At 42.2% G+C, this 18,647-nt stretch overlaps 1 protein-coding gene across 3 annotated transcripts in view; it reads right to left on the minus strand.

The window, feature by feature from the left end:
• Positions 1 to 18,647, minus strand: part of GANC (glucosidase alpha, neutral C) — a 460,990-nt gene that overhangs the window by 376,253 nt on the left and 66,090 nt on the right. For all 3 annotated transcript variants that reach the window (XM_086937212.1, XM_086937211.1, XM_086937213.1), the window contains one exon: positions 18,038 to 18,146. In XM_086937212.1, the coding sequence (XP_086793338.1) occupies positions 18,038 to 18,146 (109 nt within the window). The remainder of the gene's footprint in view (positions 1 to 18,037; positions 18,147 to 18,647) is intronic.

The following is an 18,647-nucleotide window of genomic DNA, read 5'->3' on the forward strand; positions in this document are numbered from 1 at the left end:
ATACCCCTGTACCCCAAAACCCAAACCTAGCCCTAAACCCTAAAAATACCCCTATACCCCAAAACCCAAACCTAGCCCTGAACCCTAAAACTATCCCTGTACCCCAAAACCCATACCTATCCCTAAACCCTAAAAATACCCCTGTAACCCATAACCCAAATCCATATCTGAACCCTTGAAATACCCAAACACCCCAAAACATATACCTCAGTACCCCAAAACATATACCCCTATACCCATACTTACCTTATCCAAACATTTAAAAAAAACATGCTTTTATCATTCAATAAATTTACAAGGAATTCCGTTGTAAATGTATGTGTGGTAAAAGCATATAAAATGTAATGGCATGCGTTATAATGGGATTGCGGAGTCATCCGCGGATTGTGCGAAGATTGGCCTCGTAGGATAAGTGCACCATTCCGATCACGCACTGAATACTAATTGGCTGTCAAGCGGTTGTAAACATTCGAAACCAGGAACTGTTGACAGCCATTTTGTGCATCGGTAAAAGCGAGGGTGAAGAAGTCTGTGAAATATGTTGGCAAAACGTGAACAGGGGCAGGTTAGACACACCCTGACCCCCTAGGCCTGCTCAGGGGGTGACATAGGGACCCGTAGGGCAAAAAAAGTAAGAAAATTTTTTTACAAAAAAAGTCGCGAGATGCGCGTAGGATCCGCACATTTGGTCGCTATAAAAAACGAAGCATGTATTTTTGAGATATATATCAAACTTATGTGTATAGATGTTGGGTGGTTCTACAAAGAGCCCTTGTGTTTATTGAGAGACTTTAGTAATTACAAGTAAGTACCAATGCAGAGTCTAAAGATCATGAGGAAGACTTGCTTTCCTACATCTGTAAAATGTACACTATCTCTTTAATAGATGCCATGCATATTGAAACGCAGATTGTTGTGGTATATGGACAATATTCTAGAGTCTTGGAGAAAAGTAGAAAGATTTATTGACATGTTTATTCACTTATCTGCACAGATCAGGTGTTCCAGTCTTCCCCTACCTCGACGACTGGTTGTTGAAGGCGGGCTCGCCCCAGACAGTCGTCTCCCACCTTCAGACTACGATCGACCTCTTGCACCTGCTGGGGTTGTCCATCAACGTGCCAAAATCGCACCTGTGCCCCTCTCAGAAGCTCCTCTTCACCGGAGCAGTTCTGTACTCGGCGAAGTTTCGGGTTTTTCACTCCGAACATCGGGTTCTGGATATTTAGGCTCTGATTCTGATCTTTCAGCTTTTATCCCAGGTCTCGGTCAGGTTGACGCTGCGGCTCCTGGGTCTGAAGGCCTCCTGCATCCTAGTGGTGCATAAGGCAAGGTGGCATGTGAATAAATATAAATATAGGCCACGCAGTTTGACTCCCGTAATACACAAATTTCAGGGGGTGGTGGTTCCCGGGGCTTGAGGGGAGTTGTTGAAGCCCACATACTTGTAATGTTGTAGGGGAGGGTTGGACGCAAAAGTGGTGCAAGGGGGTTGTAAATCTGGTACACAGTGTTTTGTTTTACTTTACTTTCCTTTCTGCGATATAGAAGATCCTGGGTAAATCAAATGGTTTTTGTACAGCCAGTAACTTTTAACCCTACCCCCAAACGGCTTTCTGCCTGTTACCATAGTAACAGTTCATGTAACACTTACGTGAGCACAGATGTTAAATGTTCACCACACTATGTTGCTAATGAGTTAGCCTCAGAATTATACTTCAAATTATAAATATCATTTCTATTGATGACTGCTACCCCCACAAAAAAAACAGACGTATGTACTTTTTTAATTAACTTTACAATAACTGGAACTATCACTAAAAGATTACAATATAATAAATAACTAACTAGAACTATAACTAACAAAACAATATATTAAACAACATATAATATGGACTCCAAAAGAAGTATTGTAGTTAATCTGCAAAACAAAAAAGAAAATTAGTGTTTAAAATTAGATTGATGTGACTAAATGAGGTCAAACATTACAAGTCAAAGTAACACTTGACGATATTTATATATTTTTTAAATGTGTGCAGTGTGCCTGGCATTGTACATGCAGACTTTGGTCCACCCTTTTTATCAATTTTTGCAGTTTGAGATATAACGTCCTACCTCTGTTATTCATCTCCTACTTTCTCCTTTCAAATTCTCTTGTAAAGACCTTAACAACAATTAAAGGGAATATTTTCTGCATATTTTTAATAAAGCATTTGACACAATGCATAGTGACACCGTATGTATTGAATGTTTTGAAATTAATTTTCACAAGTCTTAAAAAAGATGAATGCAAGAAAAGTTACTTGCCGCATATGCAAGACTGCTTTCAAGAGGAGACCCAAATAAAGAGGACTGGTGTGGAACTGCAAGTATGCAGAAGCACTAGCAGATTAAGAATCCGGTCAACTTTGCAAGGAAAGTGTTAAGGAGATTGAGAGAGGCTCCTCCTGCTTCATGAGGAGGTCCAAGTACCAGTGGGGCAACACCTTCAACCTCTTCTGCACAGCCTAATATTCGTCCCCAATTTGGAACCCTTTAAGAGAAAAAGTAAGAAGGTTGGGAGCACTGTATGCCATCCTAATACCTAATCATCCTTTAGTTATACAGAGATCTACCCTGTATCAGACCTACCCATAGAAGTGTGAATTGGAGATTATCTGCCACCGAAAATCCCTCAAGTACTTATATCCGTTACTATTTAACTTCGTCGAGTAGTCGTTTTGTGAGTATTTACCTTAAAGATGTCCGTTAAAAATTTGTGAATCTCTCTGGCTTCATACAACTAGTTCATGCCATATTTGAGACATTGGTGAAATGAACTAGAACAGGAGTATATACTTTCTTCAATGTTGGTAACTTGCTGCTGACTTATGTAACAATGTGGTAACTGAAAAAAGAGGAAAAAATTTATATGTTGTACATATGTCCAATCTTAATTTTAATGTTCATAAAAACAATTGTTCTCAATAGGATTGGGGATGAAAAGTAATCATCAGAGGTTATATTTGGACAGCAAAGTAGGAAATAGTATTGAATTATACAAATGTTAGGCTGAGATTGGTCACTCACTTCATTCACAAACTCCTGGTCTTGATCCGATAGAACCCCTTTTGGACTTCCATGATCTAGAAATTCAGAAATAAATAGCAAGGAAAACAAGTTTTCAAAAAGGAAAAAAATAAACATTTTTACTGAAGCACAGGCTGAAAAAGTGTAACGAGCATTTAAATGAGAAATGGGTTTAGGGAAAAAAACGTCTAAAGACTATCATAATGCAGATTTATATTTATAGAAATATTTATAGAAGCAAGAAAATTATAACTCATACATTGTTCAATTTTAAATCACATATTTGGGCAATAAAATTGGGAGGACATGCTTTTTTTACATTTGGTTGATTTCAGAATGCCTACGAATTCTAGTAAAACATGACAATAACACAGTTATCTGTCTGCAAACACATGAAATACACAAATGCTTATCTCAGAATGGTTATCGATCATTAAATGCTGAAGACAAACCTGATAACTCCGTTAGGTCCATTGCAATTTTCGGCTGATAACATATGGCGAGCAGTCAGTGGATCTGGTGTGTCGAGTTGTTCACCACCACGTGGTATAGTGTATGGGCAGGACAGCTTGTGGCGACCAGTACGTCTCATGGTTGAGATATCTGTATAATGAGATAGAACAGGGGGCAAATGAAGTTTAAGGTTATTAAAAAACATGGAGAGCGTGCTAAAATACAACATTGACCAATCAATTACATGTCCAGTGCATGGGGAGGTAGCAGCAAGTGACGCACTACTTAAAAAATTATATGCGGCAGGATTAAGTGATTTGCCCAGAAACATCGCCTACCAAGGCAAAATATTTAAGTTATAAGAGCTAGAAACCGTGCTAAAATACCCTTTTGCCGAAAACATTACTTTTGCAATGCATGGGCCACGTGACGCACTACTCACATGAGAAAAACTACATCGCATTCACTTGAACAGCACGTAGCACACTGCTGTAGGAGCGGCCACGTGGAGCTTGGCAAATTAAACAAACGCACCAGGATTAAGTGATTTGCACAGAAACAAAAGTTACGACGTCAACTTTAACTTTAACGATATAAAAAAGCAGGAAAGCATGCCTAAAAACAGCATTGACAAATCGAACATAAATTTGCATTTACGCGGTATTAAAAGATTGTTCAGATTAATTCATTTAATTACTCTTAAAAAAAAGTACTCACCAACGAAGAAGTGATATAAACGCTCTCAATGGCTATGACTGCGGAATAGGAAAAGTTCAAGAAGGTTGGCAGCTTATAAATGCTTTGCAGAAGGATGATTGGTTGAACATTATGTCACTGGGGGTGAGAGCTGTGATTGGGCATGTTGTAATTGAGAATGCGCAAATAAAATGAAATACAGTTCAGTTCAGTTCAAAAAGTCTTTATTTCGAATATCAATTCATAAAAGACATAGCATAAGAAAAACACCAATATTTTATAAAACCATGGTACTAATCATCATCTAAAAGTTTTATCTCATTTTTGTTTATAGAAAGGATTAAAAAAGGTTGTAAACAATTTAGTAGACAGTTTAATAAAGACTTCTAATTGTAATAACAATCAAATTTAAAAATAAAACCATAAACATTAAGAGACATTGGGGTTTCTAGTTCGAATAATCCAGGCCCAACCTAGATACTTGGCCACACCGATCACCACCATTTCTGATGTGTTAAAGCGAAATATCCTCATTGCTTCAACATGCCCTTTAATTTCAAGATTCTTGCATATTGGTTTAAGCCATTTCAGCCGCGGAATGTGGTAGGCTGGGCATGCAAAGAAAAAATGGCCCAGGCTTTCCGGTTGATTGGGGCACCAAGGACAGGTAAACTTTGTGTTCCCAGACCATTTCCCAGTAAAGAAATTAACTGGGAGTGATCCGACACGGAATTGGTGGTATAGTTTCCGGTCTAGGGTTTTAGTGATCACATCCCAGTACAATTCTAAAGAGGGTGTCAATTTGTGTACCAAAAAAAGCCAGTTAGATTGGAAGCATCCGACTCGGCCACTGCTAGATGTTTTATTGTGGCCCAGTATAAATCCTTAAAGTCCTGTTTGGAGGGGAAAGGGGAATCCCCCGGGTTAGACCAGAGGTTATTGAGCCCCATCTCATCCAGTACAGATTTTACTTCCCTTAGCCAAGGCATCTGGGAGGCCCCCCGCAATGACCTAACTTCATCCAGTTCCTTGGCGAAAAGACTAAGCTCTGGAGTAGTCCAGAGCCGTCGCCATAGGGCCACCAGACAGAAGCGAGCCATGTCATTAAGGGGTTTGCAGCCCAGATCCAACAACAAAGGTTTGGTGGGTGTAGATTGTGGGAGACCCACCAAATTGCGCAAAAATTTATTTTGTGCCTTAACAAGAAGAGACAGATCTTTGTACCCCCACACATCAGCGCCATATAATATGGCTGTGTTAATTTTCGCTTCGCATATTTTTATCACCGGGGCAATACGCTTGGTCAGGGACTGTTTTTGCTCCTGTACTAAGCAGCCCGAGAGGCGGGCAAACTTGAGATATAGAGCCTCAATCTGGGGTTTCCAGCTAAAACAGTAGTCCAGGGTCACACCCAAATACGTCATAGTATCCACTTGTTCTATCAGGGTACCATTCAAGGTAATAGAGGTTTTAATCGGACTTTTATTACTGAATACCATAAGTTTTGTTTTATCAGTGTTGATCTGCAGATCATTAACCCTGCAAAACTCAGCAAACCTGCTGAGGGCTGTCTGCAACCCCCTACGAGTTTTTGAGAGAAGCAGGGTATCATCCGCGAAGATCAACATTGGGTATTTAAACCCGCCCAAAGATGGTGCGTCGGTCGTTGTATCAGAAAAGAATTTTACAACCTGATTAATAAACAAAAGGAACAAGGTGGGTGCCAACACGCATCCCTGTCGCAAACCGCGTGTGACTGGAAAACTATCGGTCACCTAACCTTGTTTACCCCATCTCACTTTGGCGAAGTTTTCATCGTGGAGTCTAATCACTAAATCAAGGAGTTCAGGAGGCATACCCATGAGACTAAGGGATTTCCACATTTTCTCTCTTGGTACTAAATCGAAGGCCGATTTAAGGTCTATAAATGCGGCATAGATGGCACCACCACCCAACTTAACAACCTTCCAATACAACATGTTGAGTCTAAAGACCTGATCATGGGTACTGGTACCCACTCTAAACCCAGCTTGCATAGGAGATAAAATATTTTCTTGCTCCATCCACCCTTAGATTCTCACTAGTACCATCCTGGCAACTATTTTTTGGATAGAATCTATCAGGCTTATGGGGCGGTAATTCCCCGGAACTGAGCGGTCTCCTTTTTTATATATTGGAAGGATCTCCGCTCCTTTCCAGGATTCCGGAATCCTAGCCCCTGCAGCGATTGCGTTCGCAAGCGTGGTTATATTAGGAACCCAAATATCAAGATTCATTTTAAAAAGATCAGAGGGTATTGCGTCCATCCCCGGCGCTCTACCTGAGTGGACTGTACCCAAAGCATACTTCGTATCAGAGATATTAAAAACAAGTGTGCAGTCTGGGTTAGAGGGCAGGACTCCGTCCAACTCTCGATAAGAATCCTGTTCTGCATCCGGAGCTCTGAACTGTGATGAATAGAAAGCCACCCAGTCTTCCACTGAAACATGGTTCACAGGGGTTTTGGAATCCTGATTTGCAGCCCACCTAACAATTTCCCAAAATATAATTTGGTTAGATGTTAGGCATGCTGAAAGGAGCTCTGACCAGTGACGGTCCTCCCACTCCTTCTTTGCGGCCCATAGCGTTTTTTTATAGGTGGTCCGGGCCATTCTGATGACTGCAGTGTCTCGAGATTTAATCGCTAAAATCAGTCCACTATGTGCTACCCGACAACTTTTATTATACCACTTAGACCGGACTTTGTCCTTCCTTAGTAATAAAGGGGTTGTTAAGAGGGTTTTTAATTCCATAAAACACTGAACGTGGAGATCACTAATCTGGAAAATGGTCCCCTGTGTAGATGAAGCAACCTCCATAGCAGCTAGTGTCTTTGCCACTTTTTCCTCTATACCATTTATTATGGAGGGGTCAGCAACTACTCTAGCCCATTTTACTCTTTTCGTGTCATTACACAGTATGACCTCAGTCGTTGAGCAGGTGGTAATAGACAGGCCATCTCCAACTCCTTGAAGCCTGAGACTCAGCGAAAGGGGATTATGGTCGCTCTCTGGGCGTACCACCACCTCCATATCAATAACCTGGGACCAGAGCTCCATTTTAACAGGGAAATAGTCGATACGACTCTTACAAACTCCATTATCAAAAGTCGGGTGGCCTGATTTGTCGGAGGGTGTGCGCCCATTGGCGGAACGCAGCCCCCACTCTAGACATAAACCTTGCCAATGGAGTGCTGCCTCTGTACCCTTCACGCCCCTTATTATTGACAGGGGTGGAATGTCCCATGCCGTATCTTCAACAGTGCCTAGATCCTCCCCCACACTGTTCAGGGGCTCGAATGAACAGTTCAGGTCACCAGCGACCAGAACAGAACTGTCATTGCCTATACACCTTAACAGTGAATCCAGATCGTCAATGACTGACTGTTTTCGGCCTCCAGGCCGTCCCCTAGCGTATATATTTATAAGTACTAGGTCCTTGTTATTGCCTCTACTACACTTTATGCACAGGAGATCCGGATTGTCTACCGAAATCTCCAATAGGCTAAACCCCATGGCCTGTCTTATCCATACCACTAACCCTCCTGAGGGTCTACCCTTTGGGCCCTGTATGGCCGGCTTGAAGAAGTTTAAGTATCCCACCCTATAAATCGGGGAAACTGCCCAACTTTCCTGTAAAATGACAATATCGAAGGAGTCGATAAAATCCACCCAATCCTCGCTATCCATACGCCCCCTTAGACCTGCTATATTCCAGGAAACTATTTTAGCTGTCCCCGCTTGAATACAAGTTGGGGCAACATGTGGGCTACAATTATCCTCATCTAACTCAGCATTCGCCCTCCAAGGGGGGCTAGATCTCGGAGAAGATGAGTTGAGGTGTAATTCAACATAGTCCTTGGTATTACCCTCCTTCCTAGGGTTATTTCCTTGGGAGGTGATTGGTTGGCTACAACCTATAGTATCCCTTCTGCTGGAGCTATCTGGACTATAAACATACCCCAGTCAATCCACACATTCCAACCCGGACAGTGGATCGAACCTGTTCGAAAGGCACGGGTAAAAGGGCGAGCCAGGAAACCTCTCAACCACATTTCTCCCCGCCAGTCTATGCAATGGAATGTTTCTAAGAGGGGGCGGGCCATGCCTTTTGGGGTAGAAGTAAGACAGGCTTAGGGATTGTACATCCCCTATTCTTCCGAATCTTACCTCTCTTCTAATATGGTCAACCACCCATGGGTCCTGGAAGTTTATTAGAATGCAGTCGCCTTCCAAATCCTTTGGGCAGTAGCCCACCCAATCAACTCTGCGGACTGTCAAAATCTTTGTGGAAGAGGAGGGTGGGAGGGGGCGATTTTTACTAAGCCAAAAGGCTACCTTATTCATTAGGTCTCCATGGGATTCCGGTTGTCTATCCCTTAAGGGTACAACACCTGTCAGGACGATAGTGAATGGTGTGGCATCAAATGGTAAGTCAGCTGGAGGAGGCCCTCTTCTATTAACTCTTAGCGGTGGCTGTGTATGCCCTGCTGTAGCACCAGTGCTCGAATTTTGGTGAGAAGTCGATTTGGAACTACCTGCCCCTGAAGTGGGGGCCTGTGCAAGACTCACAGGCTTGGGGACAGATAGCAATGGTGGCCCATGGGATTTATGATTTGCCTTCTTAGGTATGACGGTTTGGGTACTCGGGGTAGGGGGTTTGTTTTGTACACTAGGAGGCTTGGAAGTCCTAGCCTTGGGAACCGGTCTTATATCACCAACATTTGACAATTCCCCAGTTGGGATGGCCTTAGAAATTGTATCAGAATTGCCTGATGATTTTAGGTTGGGATGGCCAGAGCTACAAGAAGGGACCGAAAGCTTAGCCTGTTGGCAAATCAATTTATTAAGTAGACTAGAATTATCTTTGATATTGGTTTCTAGATTATCAATTTTTAAATTCATAAGTCTTGTTCTCTCAAGTACCGGGAGTAATAGTGTCTTAAGTAAGATTTCCATTTGTGTTAGGAGGTCAGCGTTATTCTCATTCATGTTGATTATACTGGCAAGAGGGGCCCCTATGGAGTTAGGATCAGAATTAACAGAGCCACCCGATGGGATATTTGATAATGGATCATCCCTTGTAAGGAGAGTTTCAGAGACACACAACGATGGACTAATGATTTTGGGTGCCTTTGAAACTCCACCTTTCTGCCGGCGTTTGTTACGCTTCCTCTTACCAGGGCGATTCATCTCTAGGGTCTCCTCAGCAGAGGAGGAATCTAGTAGAGAGGGTGTAGCAGACAGAACACTATCCTCTACGCCACTCACAGAAGAATCTGTATTACCAATATTATTGTCAGAAGTACAATGCAGTAGAGGGGAGCCTTCAGTATCATTATGTATGTCAACGGGAACAATAACCACGTTAGGGGGAGGTTGTTGATTGGGTGTGGGGCTTGGTATTGTTACAATGTGCCCCAAAGAAGAGCGTTTCCCATTTATTAAGTCTAGGGACAACCTTTTCTCAACGAAGGCTATTTCTTTTTCTAAGATGCCCGTAGCTTTAGTTATAAAGGCATCTAGAGGGCCTGTTACCACCCCCTTTGAGGTCTGAAGTGCTACAGAACGATCTCTACCCGAACGTAAGGGCATGTTTGACAAGTTGGCTGGCTATACAACCAAGTTACAAAAGTTGTAAACACAGAGAATGGCCAACGACAAATATAACTATAAGCACTTAACCACCCGATTATAATAGTCAGCAGTACTTAGTCCAAAGGCCAAGAGGTATAGCCCAGCCCAGCCTCTTCCGGCCCCTGACGGCCGCAGACAGTCCCGCCCTTGTCCCGGGCTTCACCCGGCGCCCGCCCGCACGCGTCCCGCGCAGCAAGTGAATGAGATCAATTTTAAACCTCCCAGGCAGGGGCGTGGACACTGAGGGAAGAGGCAGCAGCTGTGGGGAAAGTGGCCTGCTGGTCCTCGCAGTCCCTCAGTGGTTTCCTCCAGGCAGCCACACCTGAACGGCACCCGTGGAGCGGGGGCCGTGTAACATGCAGGCAAGTTCAATCAATGACCCTCCGAACACCTCTCAGGTCAGGCTCGCTGAGGCAGGGAAAAAAGGCTGTCTCCTCTATGAGCGGCACCCGCGGAGCGGGGGCCGTGAAAAGTTGATGTAGAGACCAGGCAGGGGCGTGGACACTGAGGGAAGAGGCAGCAGCTGTGGGGAAAGTGGCCTGCTGGTCCTCGCAGTCCCTCAGTGGTTTCCTCCAGGCAGCGACAGGCAGGCACACCTGAACGGCACCCGTGGAGCGGGGGCCGTGTAACATGCAGGCAAGTTCAATCAATGACCCTCCGAACACCTCTCAGGTCAGGCTCGCTGAGGCAGGGAAAAAAGGCTGTCTCCTCTATGAGCGGCACCCCAATAAAATGAAATACGTTAGGGGTACATAGCCAGACGGTGGGTCAAATTGTGCGCATGAGTAACATTAATACGCATGCGCTACCACAAACATGCATGCGCAAAGTGACGGCAACTCCTACGGGGTACACACATAGATGGAGTTTGGATGTCCCTGTGGTCTTGAATTGGCTTCAGGAGGGGGGCTTTGCAGCCCTCCTCCATAAAATAATGATATATAATTAGCCATGCCCTGGGGGCTGGGGACCCCGGTGCCTGGAATTGGGCACGGGAGGGGGGCCACGCGGCCCACTTCCCACAAAAAAAATTAATACGTATACTCCGCTTATTGACATAGTATCATAAGCGCACCCTTCCGATCAAGCGCTGAAGGCTAATTGACTGTCAAGCGGTTGTCAACATTTGAAACTAGAAACTGTTGGCAGCCATTTTATGTCTTGGTACAAGGGAGGCTGAAGAAGCGTGTTAAATGTGGCTTTAAAACGTGAAAAGGGGGAGGGTAGACACACCCTGATCCTCTAGGTCTCTTCAGGGGGTCCCACAAGGTCTCCCAGGCGCCCCTTTTATTGGGGAAAAAATTGCGGGGGTGCGCGTATGATCTGCGCATTCTAGCGGTTTTTTAAAAAAGACGTGGACTTCCATGCGTCTTTGGTAATTTGCATTCTTTCGACTGTTTAGAGGAGATGCAGCAGTGCTGTATCCAGGATCCACCACTGAGTAAGAAAAGGTAACAATAACACTATTTACCTGCTAAGTGAATTTCTACCCATATGATAATAGTGATGTACTTTTTAAGAGAGTTAAAGAAAATTATTAAAATAATAACCTCAGATAATCTCTTGTCTTAATGTTTATATTAAATATATATAAATACGTTTTTCAAGATTGAAAAAAATCGCGGAAGTCGCGCACACATCGCGTCTGATATGTGTAGGATGTCATGCGCTACCGCGCGTCCGTCACGTCGCGTTATACGTACATCTCGCATATGCGCAAGGCATCGCGCACAAGTCGCATAGCAACCGGGTGGGAAAAGTTGTACCCGTCGCACACCCTTCGCGGATCCTAGACAGCGACCCTAAAATGGGGGACACGTTTCGCGCAGTAGGGTGTTCGTAGGGTGCGCAACTGCAAAAAAAAAGAAAAAAGAATTAATATAATGATGTCATTTGAGATGTCATCAGTGATGTCACTGGCCATGTCATGAATGATGTAATATGTGACATCATCAGCAGTGGATTGCGGGCACGCAAGTTATAGTTAGTACAACTAACTATAACGGGGGAATTTCAATGGTTTTATAAGAGTGAAATGTGTAGCTAACTTTAACACCCCTAAAACCTATGGTTTTTTCAGAGAATATATATATATATATATATATTTTTGAACAAAGGGGGGCGGCACAACTGGATACTAAATTCAGCGTTTATTCACACAAACACTCCACCAACGCGTTTCAGCCTCACGGCTTTTCTCACGGTCAGTGAGTCCTTCCTTGCTTTTGGTTTAAATACTGCCCCATGTTAGCCATTAAGTGGCATTATGGGATATGTAGTTTTACAAGCAACATGTTGCACTCATTTAAAAAAAAATTATTGAAATTAAGCAAAGGACTAGTGTGCTGAAATTATCAGAGTGTAGTACTCTAAGCATCATAAGTTATTTACACTTAGGGCTTTATATTTTACAGTCCATAATTTTAAGGATTGTTGGGGTATAGTACCCTGGTTACAGTTCATCAAAAGTTCAACTGGGCATTTCCTCACTCCAGATGTATATGGAGGTCTTCTCCAAAGTTCATGCCTCTGGGATGTCTTGTGCGGAATTGAATTATTAGACGGGATTCCATTTGTCTTAAGAGACGCACTGTGTCTCCTCCTCTTTCAAGTTTTGTCAGCATTCTTAATCCATAGAAAGTCATGGCTCGCCAATCCCCATTTTGACACAATTTCAAATGTTTGGCTGTGGCATACAGTAGATTGGAATTTTTCACAGCCCGGATATGCTCCAAGATTCTTTTCTTTAGCATGCATGTTGTTGAGCCTATGTATTTCATGCCGCATTTGCATTCGATTACATACACTACATTTTTGGATGTGCATGTAATGTATTGCTTGATTGGCACCTCTTTTCCGTTGGGTTCATTCACACTCTTCATTTTTTTGCCTATCTTGCAGGCCTTGCACGAAGTACAGGGTTTGAAGCCCACATTTTGTTCCATCCACCACTTTTGTTTTTCTTGCATTTGAAAGTGGCTTTTTACCAGCAAATTTTGCAATGAAGTGTTCTTTTTATATGTGATAGACGGGTGTTTTCCAACTAATGTTCCAATGTCTGGATCGCTGGTTATTAGATGCCAGTATTTTTTCAATTTTTTAGCAATCAGCCCACTTTCCTTATTGTAGGTGGTTATGAATCTCGGGGGATCCTTATCCTGTGGGTTTTTTTCTTTTTCAATGAGAGTTTCAGCTCTGCTGACTTTGTCGACTTTCTTTTTACAGTTGGTTAATACATAGTCTTTGTACCCTCTGGATTGGAATCTGAGTTTACTTTGATAGATTTTATTTTCCGCGTCTTCCATTTTCGAGCAATTTCTCTTAAGTCGAATGTATTCGCCATACGGAATGCTTCTTAGCAGGGATTTAGGGTGAAAACTGGTCACATGAAGGACACTGTTGGTCTATTTCTTTTCTGTTGGTCGCACATGTGAACTGAAGCCCCATCTCATTTTGATTTAATTTGATGAAGAACTCTTGAAACTGTGCATTGGACCCATTCCAAATCAGGAAAAGGTCATCAATATATCTGACCCATAATATGATTCGGTCAAGCTCTTCTTCTGACCGAATCATATTATGGGTCAGATATATTGATGACCTTTTCCTGATTTGGAATGGGTCCAATGCACAGTTTCAAGAGTTCTTCATCAAATTAAATCAAAATGAGATGGGGCTTCAGTTCACATGTGCGACCAACAGAAAAGAAATAGACTTCTTGGACACTAAAGTCTATGTCTCAGAAGGAAAACTGGAAACCACGTTATTCCGAAAAAAGACAGCGACCAACAGTGTCCTTCATGGGACCAGTTTTCACCCTAAATCCCTGCTAAGAAGCATTCCGTATGGCGAATACATTCGACTTAAGAGAAATTGCTCGAAAATGGAAGACGCGGAAAATAAAATCTATCAAAGTAAACTCAGATTCCAATCCAGAGGGTACAAAGACTATGTATTAACCAACTGTAAAAAGAAAGTCGACAAAGTCAGCAGAGCTGAAACTCTCATTGAAAAAGAAAAAACCCCACAGGATAAGGATCCCCCGAGATTCATAACCACCTACAATAAGGAAAGTGGGCTGATTGCTAAAAAATTGAAAAAATACTGGCATCTAATAACCAGCGATCCAGACATTGGGACATTAGTTGGAAAACACCCGTCTATCACATATAAAAAGAACACTTCATTGCAAAATTTGCTGGTAAAAAGCCACTTTCAAATGCAAGAAAAACAAAAGTGGTGGATGGAACAAAATGTGGGCTTCAAACCCTGTACTTCGTGCAAGGCCTGCAAGATAGGCAAAAAAATGAAGAGTGTGAATGAACCCAACGGAAAAGAGGTGCCAATCAAGCAATACATTACATGCACATCCAAAAATGTAGTGTATGTAATCGAATGCAAATGCGGCATGAAATACATAGGCTCAACAACATGCATGCTAAAGAAAAGAATCTTGGAGCATATCCGGGCTGTGAAAAATTCCAATCTACTGTATGCCACAGCCAAACATTTGAAATCGTGTCAAAATGGGGATTGGCGAGCCATGACTTTCTATGGATTAAGAATGCTGACAAAACTTGAAAGAGGAGGAGACACAGTGCGTCTCTTAAGACAAATGGAATCCCGTCTAATAATTCAATTCCGCACAAGACATCCCAGAGGCATGAACTTTGGAGAAGACCTCCATATACATCTGGAGTGAGGAAATGCCCAGTTGAACTTTTGATGAACTGTAACCAGGGTACTATACCCCAAAAATCCTTAAAATTATGGACTGTAAAATATAAAGCCCTAAGTGTAAATAACTTATGATGCTTAGAGTACTACACTCTGATAATTTCAGCACACTAGTCCTTTGTTTAATTTCAATAATTTTTTTTTAAATGTGTGCAACATGTTGCTTGTAAAACTACATATCCCATAATGCCACCTAATGGCTAACATGGGGCAGTATTTAAACCAAAAGCAAGGAAGGACTCACTGACCGTGAGAAAAGCCGTGAGGCTGAAACGCGTTGGTGGAGTGTTTGTGTGAATAAACGCTGAATTTAGTATCCAGTTGTGCCGCCCCCCTTTGTTCAAAATTAATTCTGGGGCTTGGATCCAGCTCTTGGGTAGTGCACACGCTGTCGAGCGCTCTCAGGCTTTGAAGGATCTCTTTGGATTAATATATATATATATATATATATATATATATATATATATATATATATATATATATATATATATATATATATATATATATTCTCACCGGAAACATCACAGTTTACAGGGATGTTATAGTTAAGCTCACATTTCACTCATACAAAACCAGTGAAATTCAGCAGTTATGGTTACCTGAGCTAAATATAACTTACGCCCCCGCAATACACTGCTTATGACCTCACATATTACATCCCTCATGACATGGTCAGTGACATCAGTCATGACATCTCAAACCTGTTTTCTTGAGAAAGCATCTTTGAAGATGATCCAGCGGAAATCGCAAAATACTGTATGCTTGGGAGGCTAGCCTGTGTACAACTCAAAGGGCGATTGCAATGAGGTAACATTTCTTGTGGTATATGACCAAGCAGACTTCTGTAAGGAAGTCTGCATTCAGAAGTACTGGAGACGGGATGAAAAATGTGATGTTTCCCTCATCAATGTACAAATGTGATCGCTAGGAAGATGGAATTAGTTTGGTTTAATCTTGAGGTGAAAGAGAGAGCTCGGGCTTTTTAATGACATGTTCTTTGAAGCCCTTGTAGAAGCCAGACCATTTGGGACATTCAGTTAGTAGGCAATATTGAGACGTCATCAAGTTGCATGGCTATGAGTTGCTTCGGGAAAAGAAGAACCTGCATGGTTTTAAATAGAAATCTAAGTATAACAGCAGGAATCAATTTTCGAAGACAGCTAGGGAGGATCATTTGCTGAATATTGGCCATCTGTCAGAGGTAGGGTACAGTGTCATAAGCACATTGATTGGGGCGTTAATTCTTGGCCTGCAAGCAGCCGCCAAAGTTTATGAAGGTGAAACTGTGCATCCTTTGAAGGTCGGTCGACTGGTGTAGTGTGTTGAATTCTTGCTGCCGAGAAATCCATTGATCTGCAGGTCAGAAACATGATTCTGGAAAAAGTAAAATTAGCCTTCTATATTCCCAACGTTGGTAAACTGAGTCCATTAATAAGTGTACTACTGAATATCGACATTAGAACTACAGTGATACAAGACTATCATGGGCAAAATATCAAAAACCAAGATATTAAAAGATAAGGTTAAGTGCATCTAGAGGATATATATATATATCGTCAAGTTACATACATGAGAGTTAGGTAAAGAACCTCTATACTTACTTATCTTTCAATAGTTCAGTTTTAATAGTTTATCTTTGATATTTCCATACCACAAAATTCTGGCTTTCATACTCGAGGGCACACCCATTAAATTGGGTAAGAGCAGCACCTGCTATTTTCAACAAATAGAAGTAGTGTGGTATGGAGCGCTACATAAACAAAGTATTATTGTTATTGTTTTCATAGAGGGGTCGAACAGTGTGTTGGTGTGGTGAAGCAAAGCAATCAATGTAACATTATGTAAGGTTTGTCATCAAGCTCTACAAGCTCTGGTATTTGTGACATTAGCTTGATAGATGAGCTGCAGTAGGAGTAAATTGTTTATGCTCTTTAACTGTAGCCAGAAAACAGTTTTTTGGCAATCGAAGGGGGTCATTTCAAGAATGGTGAGCTGGCTGCCTTACACCTGGAACAATGGAAGAAGCAACAAAGTCACCCCAGCGGTGGCCGGCCTGCCAAATTTAAAGCAGTCTGTTGGTTTGGCTGACAGTTTTTCCCTGAAGCACCTCCTCCCTCCATGTTGGTAGCAGCTTTGGCAGTTCAAACCTGTTGTCACTTATTTCATTGCTGAGGAAAGATCCCCAAATAGAGGGCCCATTTTAGGAAAAGACATATCTAAGGTCCCTCAAAAGATTTGAGTTTTTCTTCCAGGGTGTGGAGTATTTTTTTATTTTTTTTATTTTACGGAGTTTTATATAGCTCGAACTTGACCCAAAGGTATTGGGTCTCAGGGCGCTTTAAATAGCACCAGTTGCGTTACATGAGGACACATTCACGGGGGGATTAAGTCATTTGCTCAGAATCACAAGATGTTCAGCGTCATTGCAGAGACTCGAACCCGGTTCCCCAGATTCGAGGTTGACTGCCCTAGCCGTTAGGCCAAGTTGTTTACCCATTTCTGGAATTTTTTTATTTGGGACAACCACAGTTGACTTGGTAGACCAGGACAGAATTGATGGCAGCAGGTATGGCTGCGAAGCCGCCCCTAGTAGGAGGGCCACTCTGATGCCACTCGCACCAGTATTCAGTGCAAGAACAGCTCTACGATTTAGGAATCAGCATTCCCAAGCACTCTAAAACAGGTAAGCAAACTGAAAGCAGGAAGGGTAAATTTCAGATGGATTGCCCAGTACCGCCTTCCTCTAATTATGCTCTTACTTTCCACATACTTACACAACAGTGAACCACCCTCCAAACTTTTGGATCAGGCTTGTAGGTTACAACAATGAATTCGGGTCTAGATTTACTTCACATTTTGACTGTATTCCATTTTGGATATATGAATAGAAAGTATGGTAGGTATTCTTGTAGCTGATCTATATTATGAACCCACAGACCAGACCACATTCCTGCATTTTCCCGTCTGTAGGTTCACAATATACAGCAACTAATGGAACTGACCCACAATTCCATTCTTCTGGGATACATGGAAGGTGCACCGACGAGGGTAGTGCAACCAACAGACAATAGGATCAAGAGATAACTCTGTTAATAAAGTACATATTGTCTTAATTTGTATTAGTGCTCGATAAATTTAGAATTGACAATTTTTTTAAACTTCCAACTTAGATTTATTTTTTACTTTTTCAGAATAAGTACAAGGATTGAAAATGCAGATTCTTAAGTGCATAAATAAGCACAGAAATTGTTCTTGGTCCCAATATTTACACAAATCGTACTCCATTCCCTCACAGAGCTGGGAGCTTGTTTGAAAAAAGAACATTTTTAGAAGCCAGAAGAGCCTCTTAGTACTCCAATAATGCACTACTGCTGTTCAAGGACCAATTGGCGTAGGTTCGGTCTTACCTTGGTAGCCTCATGAATGATATGGAGCTTGACATTGTCCTCATGCAATGTTAGTGAGTTCAGCAGGGCGTGGTACAGGGATTTGCCAGGGCTCAACTGTTTCTGTCGTCTGTAAACATCAAAACACAATATGAATCCATGGATAGATTGACTCGTGATGTGCGTCTTGTTTCAGAAGACATTTTTCACACCTCTGTTCCACACTTAAGTGTTTAACTGGGTCACTGTCATCAGACACTGGATAGCTCTATGACCCCTCAAGGTAAAATATTAGGAAATTGCTGGGTGTTGCCTGGGCAGCCAAGACTGTGGTTGCCCCTCGATTGAGCTTTGGCGACTGCCTGCCTCGAAGAAGGGTGCATCTTATTTTTTTATTTAATTTTGAAGGTTTTATATAGCGGGGACAAAATCCTGGCAGATATTCGAGCACTTTCCAATAAACACGCAGGGTATACATAACAATAAATGAGGGGGAAGTCTAGCATAGCATAATAGATAATAAACGTGGAGTACATAACATGAACATCAGGCTGATACAAATCGGGTCAAAAACATGTGACAGAATGTTTAGTTGGGTCTTAGGCATAAGGTTGGAATACTATAAAGGGTA

This window comes from Lissotriton vulgaris, chromosome 9 (genome assembly GCF_964263255.1).
Source record: "Lissotriton vulgaris chromosome 9, aLisVul1.2, whole genome shotgun sequence".
Lineage (NCBI taxonomy): Eukaryota > Metazoa > Chordata > Amphibia > Caudata > Salamandridae > Lissotriton > Lissotriton vulgaris.